This window comes from Cuculus canorus, chromosome 22, assembly GCF_017976375.1.
Source record: "Cuculus canorus isolate bCucCan1 chromosome 22, bCucCan1.pri, whole genome shotgun sequence".
In the NCBI taxonomy this organism is placed as follows: Eukaryota; Metazoa; Chordata; class Aves; order Cuculiformes; family Cuculidae; genus Cuculus; species Cuculus canorus.
Window position 1 is genome coordinate 8,382,837 of NC_071422.1, and position 14,106 is coordinate 8,396,942.

A 14,106-nucleotide genomic window follows, 5' to 3' on the forward strand; every position below is an offset into this window, starting at 1 on the left:
CACCGGGCTCTCCCCGTGTCCTGCTGCCACCCTGGGAAGGAGAATCAGCCCCTGAAATCACCCCTGGCTCACACCCCAGCTTCCCTGGCACCGCTCGCAAGCAGCGTTCTGTGAAAGTCACATCCCCAAGCGGCAAATTCCTTTGTAAAGGGTTTGGTGCCAACGGAGGAAGGACAAAAAGCCAAAAGCGAACCACTCTGGCGAGGGCTGGCACTGCCCCTGGGGTCCCCCCTGCCCCCGGTGCGGCGCTGGGAGGTGGGGCAGGGTGGGGGCACGGGGCTGCCAGACCCTGAGAGTGGCCCCCGCACCTCCTGGCCTCAAACCTCACAAACAACCCCATCACTGGCAGCGGGTTGGGTGATGAGTGCTTCCTGCGGCGGCGCAGCCCGGGCACCCACCCGCTGCCAGGGTGCCCGCAGAGAGCCCCGCAGCAGAGACGCCGTTCCCCTGGCACGGGGGCGTCCTGCAGCAGGAACCGGTGGGAAGCCGCCCATCCCATGAACCAGATTCCAAGAGAATGGCTGGAGAAGGCACAGTCCCTCCTGCCACCCCCTGTCCCCACAGCGGAGGATGAGGAGCCACGTCTGGAGGCACAGGCGTGTGCCCGGGGGCATCCAAAAAAAGGGAAAAACATCCCGTCTCACCTTCCCCTCCTTTTATTCCTTCTCAAAGAGGCGCTCCCCACGTTGCCCACTGTGGTTGACCCCACCACCCTTAGGGACAGGGCACTGGGTACCCCAAACCCCCCGTGCCCGATGGGGATGGTGGCAATGCCCGTGGGACGGGGTTCAAGGCGCATGGCTGGCAGCACCGCGGCTCAGCGCCGCAGCCCCAGCAGGAGCTCGGCAGCCCCCAGGGCATTTGGGGAGCGATCTGCGAGCCCCACCAGGTCCAGATGTATCCGTAGGTATCCACAAGTCTCCTGTCCGTGCTCGATGCCGAGCACTCGGCACAGTCCCAGTGCTCAGCAAAGGGAGAACCGTCGGGAGTTGATGTTCATGCGGGTGACGCCGATGTGCTTGAGCGGCATGGAGAGCAGGAAGGCGGCCTTGGGCGGGATGTTGCAGAGCAGGTCTGAGTCTTCCTCGCAGCCCTCGAGGCCGAAGGTAGCATCGTCCAGCATCTCCTTGTGCTGGTGGCACGCCTGCTCCACCTTCAGCTGGTGCAGCCGCGCCCGCAGGCGCATCAGCTGCTGCGCCAGGCGCTGGTCCGCAGCCTGCATGTCCCGCTGCGCAGGGAGACGGCATCAGCACCGGAGCAGGACTGGTGCCGAGTTGGCAGAGCTCACGCACGCAGCCTCGGGGTGGGCACCGGGTCTGTGCCAGGGTCACAGCCCAGAGCCGGCTCAGCTGCCGCTGGGTTTGTACCCTCAAGGCTGTTGCTGCCTGTGCCACTCCATGAAAGTTATCCCAGCTGTGCCACACCAGTGAATCACAGAATCATGGAATGGTTTGGGTCAAAAGAAACCTCAAAGCCCATGCAGTCCCACCCCTGCCATGGGCAGGGACACCTCCCACTGGATCAGGGGCTCCGAGCCCCATCCAACCTGGCCCGGAACCCCTCCAGGGATGGGGCAGCACCACTGCTCTGGGCACCCTGGGCCAGGGCCTCCCCACCCTCACAGAACAACATTTCTTCCTAAATTCTCATCTCAATCTCCCCTCTTTCAGCTTAAAACTGCTCCCCCTCATCTCCTCCCTGCCCTCCCTGATCCAGAGCCCCTCCCCAGCTTCCCTGGAGCCCCTTTCAGTGCTGGAAGTAGCTTTAAGTTCTTCCCAAGCCTTCTCTTCTCCAGGCTGAACCACCCTTGGTATCATCTCTGAAGACACCGCAGCTGTGCCACCAGCAAAGCCGGCAGGAAGGGGGTGAAAAGCACTGACCCCGACAGGGCTGTGACGCCCGGCGCTGTGCGGGGCACACGGGCAGCGCTGTGGCACCGCAGAACCATCCCCACCTTACAAAAACCCACACTCCAGCCATGCTCAGCAAAGCACCGAAGCACCGCGCTGCGGCTGGCGCTCCCAGGCACGTCCCATGGCTGCTGCGCGAGGCTGGGCTGCGAGCGTTCCCGCTGCCCGGAGGAGCCCCGCGCCCCCATCCCTGCCCTGGGCTCAGCCCTTGCCCACCCCCATGCCCCCATTGCACCAGTATCTACTCACCAGCTCCGTCCTGACCCACTCCAGAGCTGCCTCCATGGTGGCAAAGCCGCAGACTCCGCGGTCCTGCTCGTCCTGGCGGTGCCCAGAGCGCTGCTCTGCCCCCCGAGCCCCCCCGGGGGTCCGGCTCTGCCAGGGCTGCCCCCGCACCCGGGCTTCCCACTCCAGGTACGAAGGTCTCCGCGTCTGCAGTTTCAGCTTGGCCGTCAGCGCCTTCACGCTGGCCAGGCTCTCCTCCTCCTCCCAGGTGGGCTCCTCTTCGCCCAGTTCCTTGAACTTCAGCTGGCCGAGGGGCATGGTGGCACCCGCCGAGGACCCCCGAGCCCTGGGGTGACCTCTCCGTCCTCGGAGCCGCAGTGCAAACACAGCCCCTGCCCTGCTGCACCCCCAGGGCGAGGAGCACCCCAGCCACGGACACCCACCCACGGGTCTCAGAACCCACCCACTGGCCAGGGACATCTACTGGCCACAAACACCCACCCGCTGGCCATGGACACCAACCCAATGGTCACAGAAACCCACCCAGCAGCCACGGACGTCCACCCACCCTCCGGCCACAGCTCCGACCTCCCCTCTCCCTCCGGCTGTTCGCGGCTCTTCGTGTCCCCCCAGCAGTGACAGCTGGGGACACCAAGAACGATTCCACCGGGCAGGAACTTTCCTTATCCAGAAAGCGCAAAGGAAGGGGTTTTTTGGTTTTGTTTGGTTGGTTTTTTTCCCTTTTCTTTTCCTTTTTGGCACTGCTGTCCCCAGCAGGGGGGGGGGCCACGTTCCGGGGAGGAAGCCCCGCCGGGAGGGGTTGGGGGGAGCCCCAAGGAGAGGGGGTCCCACCTGCACCCCCCGGCACTGCCAGCTCTGGGGCAGCTGCCCTGTGCCCCCCAGTCACCCCATAAACCCCAGCACTCACAGCTGCTTGTGTCTCACAGTCTCCAACTTGCACCCCAAGGTCCCCTGCTCGCACGCTGACATCCCCTGCTCACCCCCAGCGGTTCCCTGCTTGCACCCAAGGTCCCTGCTTGCACCCCTCACTCTCCCACTTGCCCCCCGAGAGCCTTGCATGCACCCCAAGGTCCCCTGCTCGCACGCTGATGTCCCCTGCTCACGCCCAGCAGTTCCCTGTTGGCACCCTGAGGTCCTCTGCTTGCACCCCACCATCCCTGCTGCCCCCAAAGACCCCTGCTTGCCCCCCAAGGTTGCCGCTTGCCTCCGGAGCGCCCCACCAGCCAGCGAGCAGAGCAGGTCAGCTGGGGGGGGGGGAGGAGGCAGGCAGAGCAGCTGCTCACCCTCCTCCTCCTCACCTGGGGCGCTGGGCAGGGGCTTCTGCTCCAGTGCCAGGGGCTGTGGGCACAGGCAGAGCCCCCGGGAGCTGGGGTGAGGCTGGTGCCGGGCTCAGGCAGGGGCTGGTGCAGCCCCAGCGAGGGCAGGAAAGGGCCTGAAGCTGCTCCCTGCGAGGCAGCAGTTGCATTTTCAGTTGCATTTTCAACAACCCCCAAAACTGGCATTGCAAAAAACCCGCCAGCGGCAAAACTCCCCACCCTGCAGCGCAGCCAGCACAGGGCACGGGTCGCTGGCTCGGGGTCTGCCTGTGAGCCTGGAGCCGGCCAACCCCACTCGGCCCCGTGCCTCAGTTTCCCCATCTGCAACGACAGCGTTGCCGGGGAGTGAATTTGGCCTCGGTGCCCTGCATTTTGCAGCGTGAAAGCTCCGTGTGCTGTGGGTGACAGTGTAAACACGAGGAGGAGGGCGAGGCTGCGGGGCCCGGCGTGACGCAGGGGGAAGAGCGGGTTTCCAGGCTGGGCCGCTGCAGGATTTCCCCTTTCTCCCTCCAGCCCCGCTGCGGGTCCCTGCGGCCGCAGAACCACCATGGAGTTCTCGGAGCTGATCAAGACGGCGACGGTGGAGCGCGTGGTGCTGTCGCGCGCGGGGCTGCCGGCGGTGCGGGGCACCCTGTGCATCACCAGCCACCACCTGCTCCTGTCCTCCTGCCGCGACGACCGGCCGGGCACGCTGGAGCTCTGGCTGCTCATCCGCAGCGTGGATGCTGTGGAGAAGAGGTGGGTGTTCCCCCACAGCCCACCCCACGCTCCCTTCCACCCCCGCCTCGCCTGGAGATCCCCCAGTTCCCCGCTGGTCTCCCGGTGCCCGTGGCTGGCACGGCTGCCCCCGGTGCTGCCCGCTGAGCCTCGTCCCCCCGGTCCACGCCGCAGACACCGGTGGCACCGGGCATTGACCTCCTCTTCTCCTCCGTGCTCAGAGCGCAGAACGTGGGCTGGTATCAGCCCCCCCGGACTAATGGCTCCCCGCGAGACACCAGGTTTGGCTTCTAAGGCTCTCACCGCTCCGCTAACCCCCCCGCCCCGTGCCAACCCGCACGGTGCCCAGCAGGGCAGGGAGATGGTGGAAATCCCACCTTGGGAGTGCTGAGAGCCAGCGATTCGGCACGCGCCCCGGCACAGCCCTCCCGCTTGGTCCCACTCAGCTCTCCCAGGGGCAATGGCAGCTCAGCACTGTCACCTGTCCATGTGTCTGTCTGTGCGCAAGGACACACAGCCAGCCCTGAGCCTCCCCTGCCACCCGCAGGCTCGCCGGCTCCTCCGGCACCATCACGCTCCGGTGCAAAGACCTGAAGGTGCTGCAGCTGGAAATCCCGGGCATGGAGGAGTGCCTCAATATCGCCAGCTCCATCGAGGTGAGCTGCGCCAGCGCGCAAAGGGTTGGCAGGAGCAAGCGGCCGCTCGCGGTGTTTGCTCTGGGTCCGTCATTAATGTGGGTAAACACTCACCACCCGGACAGCGTTGGCACGAGGCACCTGCGGGGCCGGTGGTGCCATCGCCTGCCGGCCCAGCCCTCGCGTGCCCCTGGGATGTGGCCAGGAGCGAGGAACAGGGATGGGGTCCGCAGACCCTGGGGACACGGTGGGGACGTTCCCAGATGCGCTCTGGTCCATACCCTCCGCCCACAATATCTCCACCTTTGCTCCCACTCCAGGCACTCTCCTCGGTGGACTCAGTGATGATGATGTACCCGTTCTTCTACAGACCCCAGAGCCCGAGGCTGGAGGAAGGATGGCGCCTCTTCCCCCTCGAGCAGCACTTCCAAGAGATCGCCTCGCAGGTGAGCCTGGAGGGAGAAACGCTGCTGGGCTGGCGCAGAAGCGACTCCCGCTCTGTGCCGGGCTGCCTGCCGGGGCCCGCGCTGCCGGGGAGGCACCAGAGGCAGCTCCCACCTTGCATCTCCCCCAGACAAACCGGTGGCGGCTGAGCGAGGTGAACCAGGATTTCACCACCTGCCCCTCGTACCCTCCTGCCGTCATCGTGCCAGCGGCAGTGGACGATGACATCTTGAGGAAGGCTGCCCGATTCCGGCAGGGCGGGCGATTCCCCATCCTCAGCTACTACCACCGCAAGAACGGCACCGTGAGTCCACGTCCCCTCCTGCCCCTCTGCGGCCACCGCTGGCCCTCGGGCAAAGGTGGTTTGAAGCCCCCCAACCTCTGGGTTCCCCCGGTTCTCACTGCCCATCTCTCACCCGGCAGGCGATGCTCCGCAGCAGCCAGCCCCTCACCGGCCCCAACCGAAAGCGCTGCCTGGAGGACGAGCTGCTGCTGGGGACAGTGCTGGACGAGGGGGAGCGCGGCTTCATCATCGACACGCGGTCAGCCCAGGCGGCGAAGCAGGCTCGGATGACGGGGGGTGGCACAGAGCCCAAGTCCTCCTACCCCCAGTGGAGGAGGCTGCACCGGCCCCTGGAGAGGTGAGGGGCTGCGCAGAGGCCTAGCGCTCTCGTGACACAGGTGATCACGCTGCCCTGCTAGTGGCACGGTGACTCCTGCACCCCCAGAAAAGACTATGACACCACTTACCTGCCCTCCCAGAGGCCGCCCGCTGCAGGAGAGCTTCACAAAGCTGGTGGAAGCCTGCAATGACACCTCGATCAGTATGGACCGGTGGCTGAGCCGGCTGGAGAGCTGCCGCTGGCTGAGCCACGTCAAGGCGGCGCTGAGCACCGCCTGCCTGGCCGCCCAGTGCATGGACAGGTAAGGGGGACCCCACTGTCCCCCTCAGGAATGCTCTCAGTGTGGCACAAGCTGTGGGCATCGCCCCAGCACAGCCGACATCACCCTAACCACCCATGCTTGCCGTCAGGGAGGAGGCCAGCGTGCTGGTGCACGGGGCGGAGGGGACGGACACAACGCTACTGGTGACGGCGCTGGCCCAGGTGATCCTGGACCCATCCTGCCGCACGCTGCTGGGCTTCCAGGGGCTGCTGGAGCGAGAGTGGATCGAGGTGAGACCTGAAGTCCCGAGGAGCCGGGGATCTCAGTGCAGCTGGGTACCCCCTGCCCCTCCTCAACTCTGTTGTCCCCTTGGGGCTCCCCAAGGCCGGCCACCCCTTCCACCTCCGCTGCGCCCGCTCTGCCTACTCCCATGCCCGGCTGAAGCAGGAGGCACCGCTTTTCCTCCTCTTCCTCGACTGCGTGTGGCAGCTGAGCCGCCAGTTCCCCTTCTCCCTGGAGTTTGATGAGCGCCTTCTCCTCACCCTCTTCGACAATGCCTACGCCTCTGCCTACGGCACCTTCCTCTGCAACAACGAGAAGGAGAGGCAAGTGGGGAGGGAGGGGGAAAGAACCAACCCTTGGGAGCGATGCCAGGGTCATCGCACCCCGGGGCAGACCCCGCCGGACCAGGCAGCACAAAGCCCTCCCATTCACTTCAAATCATGGAAAGATTTGGGTGGGAAGGGACCTCAAATCCCATCCAGTGCCACATCCTGCCATGGGCAGGGACACCTCCCACTGGATCAGGGGCTCCAAGCCCCATCCAACCTGTCCTGGAACCCCTTCAGGGACGGGGCAGCCACCACTGCTCTGGACAACCTGGGCCAGGGCCTCCCTGCCCTCACAGAACATTTCTCCCTATGATCTCATCTCAATCTCCCCTCTTTCAGCTCAAAACTGTTCCCCCTCATCCTATCCCTGCCCTCCCTGATCCAGAGACCCTCTCCAGCTTTCCTGGAGCCCCTCTCAGTACTGGAAGCTGCTCTAAGATCTCCCTGGAGCCTTCTCTTCCCCAAGCTGAACAACCCCACCTCTCTCAGTGCATCCTCGTACGTGAGGTGCTCCAGCCCTCGGATCATCTTCGTGGCCTCCTCTGGTCTGGCTCAGCTCAGCCTGAGCCTCACAGCCAGGACTGAACGGCGTCTCCACTCTCCCCAGGTGCCTGTGCAAGGTGAAGGAGAGCACGCTCTCCCTCTGGGGCTGGCTGAACCAGCCCGCCGAGAGGAAGAAGTACCTCAACCCTCTCTACTCGCCCAACGCCTTGGTCATCTGGCCCTCCGTGGAGCCACAGAGCATCCAGCTCTGGCAGGGTGAGCTGGGCCCAGCCCTCAGAACCCCAGCTCTGGCTCAGAACGGGGCGGGTTAGGAAGAGCTGCTCTGCATTTCCCTCTCTCAAGAGGGCTGTGGCACAGCTAAAGTAACACACAGCCCCTTCTCTCCTAGGGCTGTTCTTCCGATGGATCCGTTCATCCCAGTACCTGGATGAGGCCTGGGCAGAGATTCAGCGGTTGGTAGAAAGCAGCAATTCCCCAGTCAACGAGAGCGCAGGGAACAGTCTGAGCCGGTCCCTCTCCAACGCTGCTGCTCAAGAGGACAATGAAAGGTGAACGGCAGCGTGGGCAATCCAGATCACCTCTCACCCCATCCCCGTGGGCTGCGGGGCCGAGGTGATGCTGCAGCTTTCCGTGGGAAGCGCTGTGCAGGACACAGGCCCCACGGAGCCTGGATGGGGACAGGGATGCCCTTCTGCAGCCTCTGGGCTGTGCAGACAGAGCTTATTTCAGTAAAGTGGTCTCTCTCACAGCCCACGCCTCTTTCTGCACTAACACAAACAGCCCTGCTCCCTCCCAGGCAGGCTCCTTCCCTGTGGGATGTCAGCAGTACTCCTGCCTGGACCACTGGCAGAGCAGGAGGCAGCGTGTGGGGCTCGCGCCGCAGCATGCCAGGATTGCAGCCTCTGTCCGGCTGCCAGGCACAGGAAGCACAGCAAAAACTGAGCAGCAGAACACACTAAACCTGCAACACCCCCTCCACGAGCAGCACGCCGGCTGCAGCAGTTTAAGCATTGCATCAGTCGCTCTGAGCTGGGAGCCGGACCAGGAATCTGCCCTTGAACCCAGTTTTGAGGAAGGAAAGAGAGAAACCACCCCTGCAGAGAGAGCAGGGTGAGAGGGCAGGAGGAGGATCTGCAGCACCAACACAACAGTGCAGGAAATGACTGTTCCATGAGGAAAGTTGGCTGAGAGTCAGTCCAGCAAATAAACACAGCACCGGCGCGTGTGGAAAACAATCCCTGGCTGCTGCGCTCCGGCCTGTTCACACTCTGGGGCCGGGCCCAAGACAGAGCTGCAATCCTCCTGGGAAAGAGTGACCCGGGTGGAGAGAGGCCTGGGAGAAACCAGGGTAGGGAGCTGGCACTGCTGACAGAGCCTGGAACGCAGAGCGCTCCAGTTAATTTTGCTCCAGACCAAAAAAAGCTCCACGGAGGTGCTTCTTCTCATGTTTAGAAAAGATTTCTATTTATTTCCTGCTATTTTTTTTCTCCCCCAATGTATAAATATGCTCTGCAGGGCAGGAAGCGAGCAGCTCCAGGGGCGGGCAGGCAGCCCAGCTCCTTTCCACGCCTTCCCTGCCTCCTGGGAAAGCCAGTCCTCCCCTTTTGAGCCCCCTCCACCCCAAGTTCGCTGCTCGCTGCTTCCCACTCCTGCGGAGCAGCCTCACTGCAGGCCTCTGCGCAGGAACCGATGGGTTGGAAGAGGAGAAGGAAGAGAAGAGGGAGTCCTCCTTCAAGCTTCAAATTCAAACTCAAAGTACTGGGGATCAAAGTAATGGATGCGGACGTAGCCATCCTCACCCCCACTGCTGTAACTGTAGGGAGGAAAGACAGGATAAAGTCACCAGCGCTGCCAGGAGCCTCGGTTTACATGGACATTGGAGCCTTTTTGCGCAACAACCTCTAAAAAAAGGAGTCACAGGAGAGGAAAAAAACACCCCTGAGGCAGCCAAAACACTGAGTAGGGCATCAGTGTGACCCCTGGGCAGCAGAGGCTGGAATGGGGGAACGAGGAAGGTGATGGCTCCACTCCCACCACAGAGCTCCTGCGAGCCCAGCTGTATCCTGACCGACCGGGGCCGGCCACACAGCCCGCAGATCCTCACCTCTTCCCGTCGGGGTGAAACGCAACGCTGTTTATTGGACCGAAGTGACCCTTCACTCTGCCAAACTCTTCTTCAAAAGCCAAGTGGAAGAACCTGGGAGAAGGAGAAGACTTCAGTGATCACGGACGTCAGGAGCCTGGCTGGGGAGCAAGGTGCCCAGGCTGCCAGGAGCGCCCCGGGTGAGTGCTGCCAGAGGAAAGGCACCAACCTGGCCTCAAATTTCCCAATCCTGGTAGAGGTCGTGGTCACATCCATGGCCTCCTGCCCACCACCAAGCACAACCTGCAACAGAGAGAACCCACAACGCTTCAGTGCTTTGTGTCCCAGGCTCGGCGGCAGCCAGGAGCAGCGGAAGGTGAGACCTGGGGAAGACTCCTGCTAACCCAGCAGGTCCCACAAACTCCAGAGCAGGCCTGACCTCAGCTCTGGAGAGATCCCCACACCTCCCAAACATGCTTGGTAGATCAGAGGACACAAGGCCTTGTTTCCTGCACCAGACAGCAGTAAAGCTCCCCAGACCCATGCCACACTCTGCCTTCCAGCAGCCTGGGACAAGGCAGGAGCCATAGCAATCCCATTACAACAAGCTGGTTCTCACATGATCAAAAATGGGGGAAAGCGCAGCAGAGTTGACCGGTCGCTCTGTCCGGAACGTCTTCAAGTGCTCAAGTGTCGTGCAATCAAACAGCTTGGAGAGAAAAGGGACAGAGTTATTCTGCTGGCAGCTCCGTTGGCTCACACGGAGCTGGCTGCATGGCCTCACCTGGGCAGATGTTGGCTCTACAGTCGCTCATGGGCACTCACATCCCAAAAACACTATCCCCAGAATCCCCAAACACCAGCAACTCCCACCTCTGTCACATTCCTGAGATAGCAAACTACAGCCTCAACTTTGGCAATGCTGTTTCCAGCGCCTCGCTGTGAACAGAACATGGTGGGGCCTCCCCTCTCCCACAGAGCTTTCCCACCAAGCTTGGACTTTACACTGACTCCAATTCCCAGGGAGCAAATCTCTGCGACAGTCACAGCTCTGAGCAGAGTTCCTGCAAGCACATGTGCACACAGACACCCATCCTGCAAAGCAACACCCAAACGCAGCCCACTGTGTTCCTGACCGGAGGCTCACCTTGGCTGTGTTGTCCTTGGAGGCCGTGATGAACATGGTCATGTCCCGGGAGGTCTGGATGTCGTTGATCTGCTTGGTGTGCTCCTTGATGTTGGAGAGCTGCTCCCCGGACTGAAGGGGAAGGACAGCAGTGTCAGCGCGCTGGCAAGGGAAGCGAGCGTACACACAACTTCCCCCGTAAGAACAATCTAGGAGATCCCAGAGTGGTGAGGTTGGAAGGTGTCTCTGGAGCTCATCCAGTTCAACCCCTATGCTAAAGCAGGGTCACCTCCTGCAGGTCACCCAGGAGCATACAGGCAGGTCTGGATTTCTCCAGAGGAGGAGACTCCACTCCTTCCCTGGGCAGCTGGTTTCAGTGCTCCATCACTCACACAGGAAAGAAGTTTTTCCTCATGTTCAGGTGGAAATTCCTGGGCTCTAGTATATGCCCTGTGCACCTTGTCCTATCGCTAGGCACCACTGAGCAGGGTCTGGTCCCCTCCTCCCGGCCCCTGCCTGTCACAGATATTGATTAGCACTGATGGGATCCCCTCTCCATCTGCTTTTCTCCAGACTCCTCCGCATCTCCATGGCCTCCACTGGGCTCTCTCCAGTTGTTCCTTGTCTTTCCTGAGCTAGGGAGCCCAGAACTGGACACGAGACTTGAGATGGGGCCTCCCTCAGGCACAGCAGAGGGGGAGAAGAACCTCCCTCACCTGTTCCTTACGCTCTTCTCCACGCACCCCAGGATACCCCTGGCCTCCTTGGCCACAACTGCACATTCCTGGCTCATGGTTGGCTTGTGGTCCAGCAGGACGCCCAGGCTTCAGCAAACATGCTGAGGGTCACACTGTTCCTTCATCCAGGTCATGGATGAAGATGTTGGACAAGACTGGGCCCAATGTGGGAACATGGTTAGCCACAGGCTGCCAACAGGCTCTGTGCCGCTGATCCCAACCCTCGGAGCTCTGCCAGCTCCCAACTCACCTCGCTATCCCCTCACCCAACCCACACTTCCTAAGATGTCACTGTTGCAGACCTTGGCACCTCAGCTTTGAGCACAAGAGCTGCGTCCTGTAACTGCCCTTCCACACCACTGCTGGCCTGAGCCATAAAGCCCACATTCCGTCCCATGAGCACAACAGGAACAGCGCGATATCCTCCCCCAACAGCTGCCCAACAGAGACGCTGTTCCCCATCAGCCTGACCTTGGCACTGAACTGGTTCAGCTCCCCATTCTCGTGTCCTGCGATGATGAACTCTCCCAGAGGGCCCCACACAGCACTGGTGATTTTGGAATCGCTGCAGGGAATCTTCATGTAAGGCTCGTTGTTCTCTGCAGGAAGGAAGGAGACAGACATACAGACACAGTGGCACCGGCCCTGGCGCTCAAGGCTTCCCCTCGTCGCCTGGATTCCTCACCGATCTGGCTGGGGTCCCGGAGGTCAAAGAAGCTCACGAAGCACTGATATCCCATCTGCTTGTCCGTGGAAAACATGATGATATTTCCTCCAAAGTCAAAGCCACACGTCCTCACCGCGGAGCTGGTCTTCACCAGGGCCAGCTGCTTTCCTGAGTACAGAGCAGAGTGTCAGGGGCTTCACTGCGAGGTGAACAATGCACAGCAAACGACGGGCAGGGCGAGAGCCCCAGGCGCAGCTGATGGGCAGGTTTGGCGACCAGCAAGCGCTCGCTTTGACTACGTGGGCAGCAAAGTGAGTAAATTCACTCAATATCCACTAGAAGCCAAGTATCGGACAAACCCTCCTCCCTAGCAGCCTGCGGTCACGTTCAGATTGCTGTCACAGGGGACAACAAGCCTGCATTGGGCCACCAAGTCCAAGCTCAGCAGACTCCACAGCAAGACCAGGCAGGGACTCCAATGCAGTGATGTGGAAAGAGCCTTACCTGTTTCGCAGTCCCAGAGCCGACAGCTGTTATCCGCGGAGCCGGTGAGCACATGTCGCGTGTCCCCTGCAGCACCAGTTAAGGAATATCCACGTTTTCAGGCCCAAAAAGCAGTCTGGATACCCAGAGAGTGTTTATGCACCAGGAACGTTTCACTGTGAGGGTGGGGAGGCCCCGGCCCAGGCTGCCCAGAGCAGTGGCAGCTGCCTCATCCCTGGAGGGGTTCAAGACCAGGCTGGATGGGGCTTAGAGCCCCTGATCCAGTGGGAGGAGTCCCTGCTGAGAGCAACACGCACTGTATCAAGAAGAAACAGTGCAGCAGCCGGGAGGAATCACCTCAACTGGATGATGGTATAGGGTTCAACACACACAGCCGAGTGTCAGGTCCTGCACTTGGGACACAACAACCCTGTGCAGCTCCAAGCTTGGGAAGAGTGGCTGGAAAGCTGTCTGGGGGAAAAGTGCACACCTGCGGGTGCTGGTTGACAGCAGCTGAACAAGAGCTGGCAGTGGCCCAGGTGGCCAAGAAGGCCACTAGCACCCTGGCTTGGATCCATCATGGGGTGGCCAGCAGGAGCAGGGACGGGATCGTACCCCTGCACTCAGCACTGGTGAGGCTGCACCTCAAATCTTGCGTTCAGTTTTGCGTCCTTCGCTCTAAGAAAGACATTGAGGGGCTGGAGCCTGCCCAGAGAAGGGGAACAGAGCCCAGGGGTTCTGGGAGTAGAGCCTAGAGGAGGCTGAGGGAAGACCTCATCACTGTCCACAACTGCCCAAAAGGAGGTTGTAGCAAGGCGGGCACTGGTGTCTTCTCCCAAGTAACAAGTGACAGGATGAGAGAAAACATCATGGGGAGGTTTAGAGTGGACATTAGAAAATATTCCTTCACTAAAAAGGTTGTAAAGCCTTGGCAGAGGCTGCCCAGGACAGGTGGAGTCCCCATTCATAAAGGCATTTAAAAGACAGTATCAGGGATCTGGTTTAGCTGCAGACAGGGACAGCTGGACTGGATGATCTCAAAACTCTTTTCTAACCACACGATTCTATGACTGTGAAGAAAGACACAGGGCAGACAAACCGGTTCCTGCCATCAAAGGATACAGTCGGCATCCACGCACCAGACGGCTCCCGTGTGCCCATTGTAGGTGCCCAGCCTCTCTCCATTCACTGAATACCACACGTTGACAATCTAGGAGAAGAAAAACACCCATTACTGTGATGGGAGCTGAGTTTTAAGAGGGGACAAACAAAGGGGGCAAAGCAGGTGTGGAGGAAGAGGGGGGCAAGGCGGGAGGCGACTAAGAGAAGGGGAAAACAGGGGAGAGGAGAGGGAGAAAGAGGGTAGGAGGGCTCGTTGCACTCACAGGATCCTTAGCCACGGTGAAAAGCAGGTCTCCCTCGCGGTTGTACTTGATCTGCGTGATGGAACGTTCATGGCCTTGCAGCAGGATGGGCTTCTGTGAAGGGGAGACGACATTTAATGCTTCGGGGGGGCGGACAAACGCCCCCGGGCGGGGTTCCAGGGCCGCGGGGGTGCCGGATGCCATCCCCCGGCGCCCCCGCGGCCCTGAAGCCCCTTCCCGAGGGCCCTGGTCGCGTCCCAGCGCCTCTTTCCAGCCCCGAGCGCCTCCCCGCAGCCCCACTCTCACCATGGCGGCAGCGCTGAGGCGTGGGAGCGCGCCGGGCCGTCACTTCCGGGTCAGGGCGTGCGTGAGACGGAA

At 61.5% G+C, this 14,106-nt stretch overlaps 3 protein-coding genes across 6 annotated transcripts; 1 reads left to right on the top strand and 2 right to left on the bottom strand.

The window, feature by feature from the left end:
- Positions 1-645: 645 nt before the first annotated feature.
- Positions 646-2,751, bottom strand: FAM167B (family with sequence similarity 167 member B). Its single transcript, XM_054086555.1, has 2 exons — positions 2,160-2,751; positions 646-1,228 (listed from the first exon to the last, which is right to left on the bottom strand). The coding sequence occupies exons 1-2, from the start codon at positions 2,613-2,615 to the stop codon at positions 965-967; spliced, it is 720 nt and encodes a 239-aa protein (XP_053942530.1). The 5' UTR covers positions 2,616-2,751; the 3' UTR covers positions 646-964.
- A 483-nt stretch (positions 2,752-3,234) lies between these two features.
- Positions 3,235-8,558, top strand: LOC104060128 (myotubularin-related protein 9-like). 4 transcript variants are annotated; one of them, XM_054086549.1, is made up of 10 exons: positions 3,235-4,210; positions 4,411-4,470; positions 4,737-4,845; positions 5,195-5,572; positions 5,692-5,909; positions 6,031-6,192; positions 6,302-6,443; positions 6,538-6,758; positions 7,372-7,523; positions 7,657-8,558. In XM_054086549.1, exons 1-10 carry the CDS (start codon positions 4,020-4,022, stop codon positions 7,818-7,820), a joined length of 1,797 nt encoding a protein of 598 aa, XP_053942524.1. In that variant the 5' UTR covers positions 3,235-4,019; the 3' UTR covers positions 7,821-8,558. The 4 variants fall into 4 exon arrangements, with proteins under 4 accessions (XP_053942524.1, XP_053942526.1, XP_053942528.1 ...); XM_054086553.1 differs by lacking the exon at positions 4,411-4,470 and having other exon boundaries at positions 3,433-4,210; positions 5,145-5,270; positions 5,399-5,572; XM_054086551.1 differs by lacking the exon at positions 4,411-4,470 and having other exon boundaries at positions 3,411-4,210.
- A 197-nt stretch (positions 8,559-8,755) lies between these two features.
- On the bottom strand, positions 8,756-14,099 carry EIF3I (eukaryotic translation initiation factor 3 subunit I). Its single transcript, XM_054086554.1, has 11 exons — positions 14,035-14,099; positions 13,750-13,842; positions 13,487-13,574; positions 12,386-12,451; positions 11,900-12,049; positions 11,686-11,813; positions 10,499-10,609; positions 9,971-10,060; positions 9,581-9,654; positions 9,373-9,465; positions 8,756-9,081 (listed from the first exon to the last, which is right to left on the bottom strand). The coding sequence occupies exons 1-11, from the start codon at positions 14,035-14,037 to the stop codon at positions 9,000-9,002; spliced, it is 978 nt and encodes a 325-aa protein (XP_053942529.1). The 5' UTR covers positions 14,038-14,099; the 3' UTR covers positions 8,756-8,999.
- Positions 14,100-14,106: the final 7 nt, after the last annotated feature.

Bases quoted from the DNA above. Each gene is read 5' to 3' on its own strand.
- FAM167B (XM_054086555.1), bottom strand. From the start codon at position 2,615: ATGTCCCTGGCCAGTGGGTGGGTTCTGAGACCCGTGGGTGGGTGTCCG. The intron at 1,229-2,159 runs GTGAGTAGATAC...CTCCCTGCGCAG, and splicing joins AGTGGGTCAGGACGGAGCTG to CGGGACATGCAGGCTGCGGA.
- LOC104060128 (XM_054086549.1), top strand. From the start codon at position 4,020: ATGGAGTTCTCGGAGCTGATCAAGACGGCGACGGTGGAGCGCGTGGTG. The intron at 5,910-6,030 runs GTGAGGGGCTGC...CTGCCCTCCCAG, and splicing joins CTGCACCGGCCCCTGGAGAG to AGGCCGCCCGCTGCAGGAGA. The intron at 6,444-6,537 runs GTGAGACCTGAA...GGGCTCCCCAAG, and splicing joins TGGAGCGAGAGTGGATCGAG to GCCGGCCACCCCTTCCACCT.
- EIF3I (XM_054086554.1), bottom strand. The intron at 13,575-13,749 runs GTGAGTGCAACG...TTCTTCTCCTAG, and splicing joins TCACCGTGGCTAAGGATCCT to ATTGTCAACGTGTGGTATTC. The intron at 9,655-9,970 runs GTGAGAACCAGC...TCTCTGTTGCAG, and splicing joins TTTCCCCCATTTTTGATCAT to GTTGTGCTTGGTGGTGGGCA.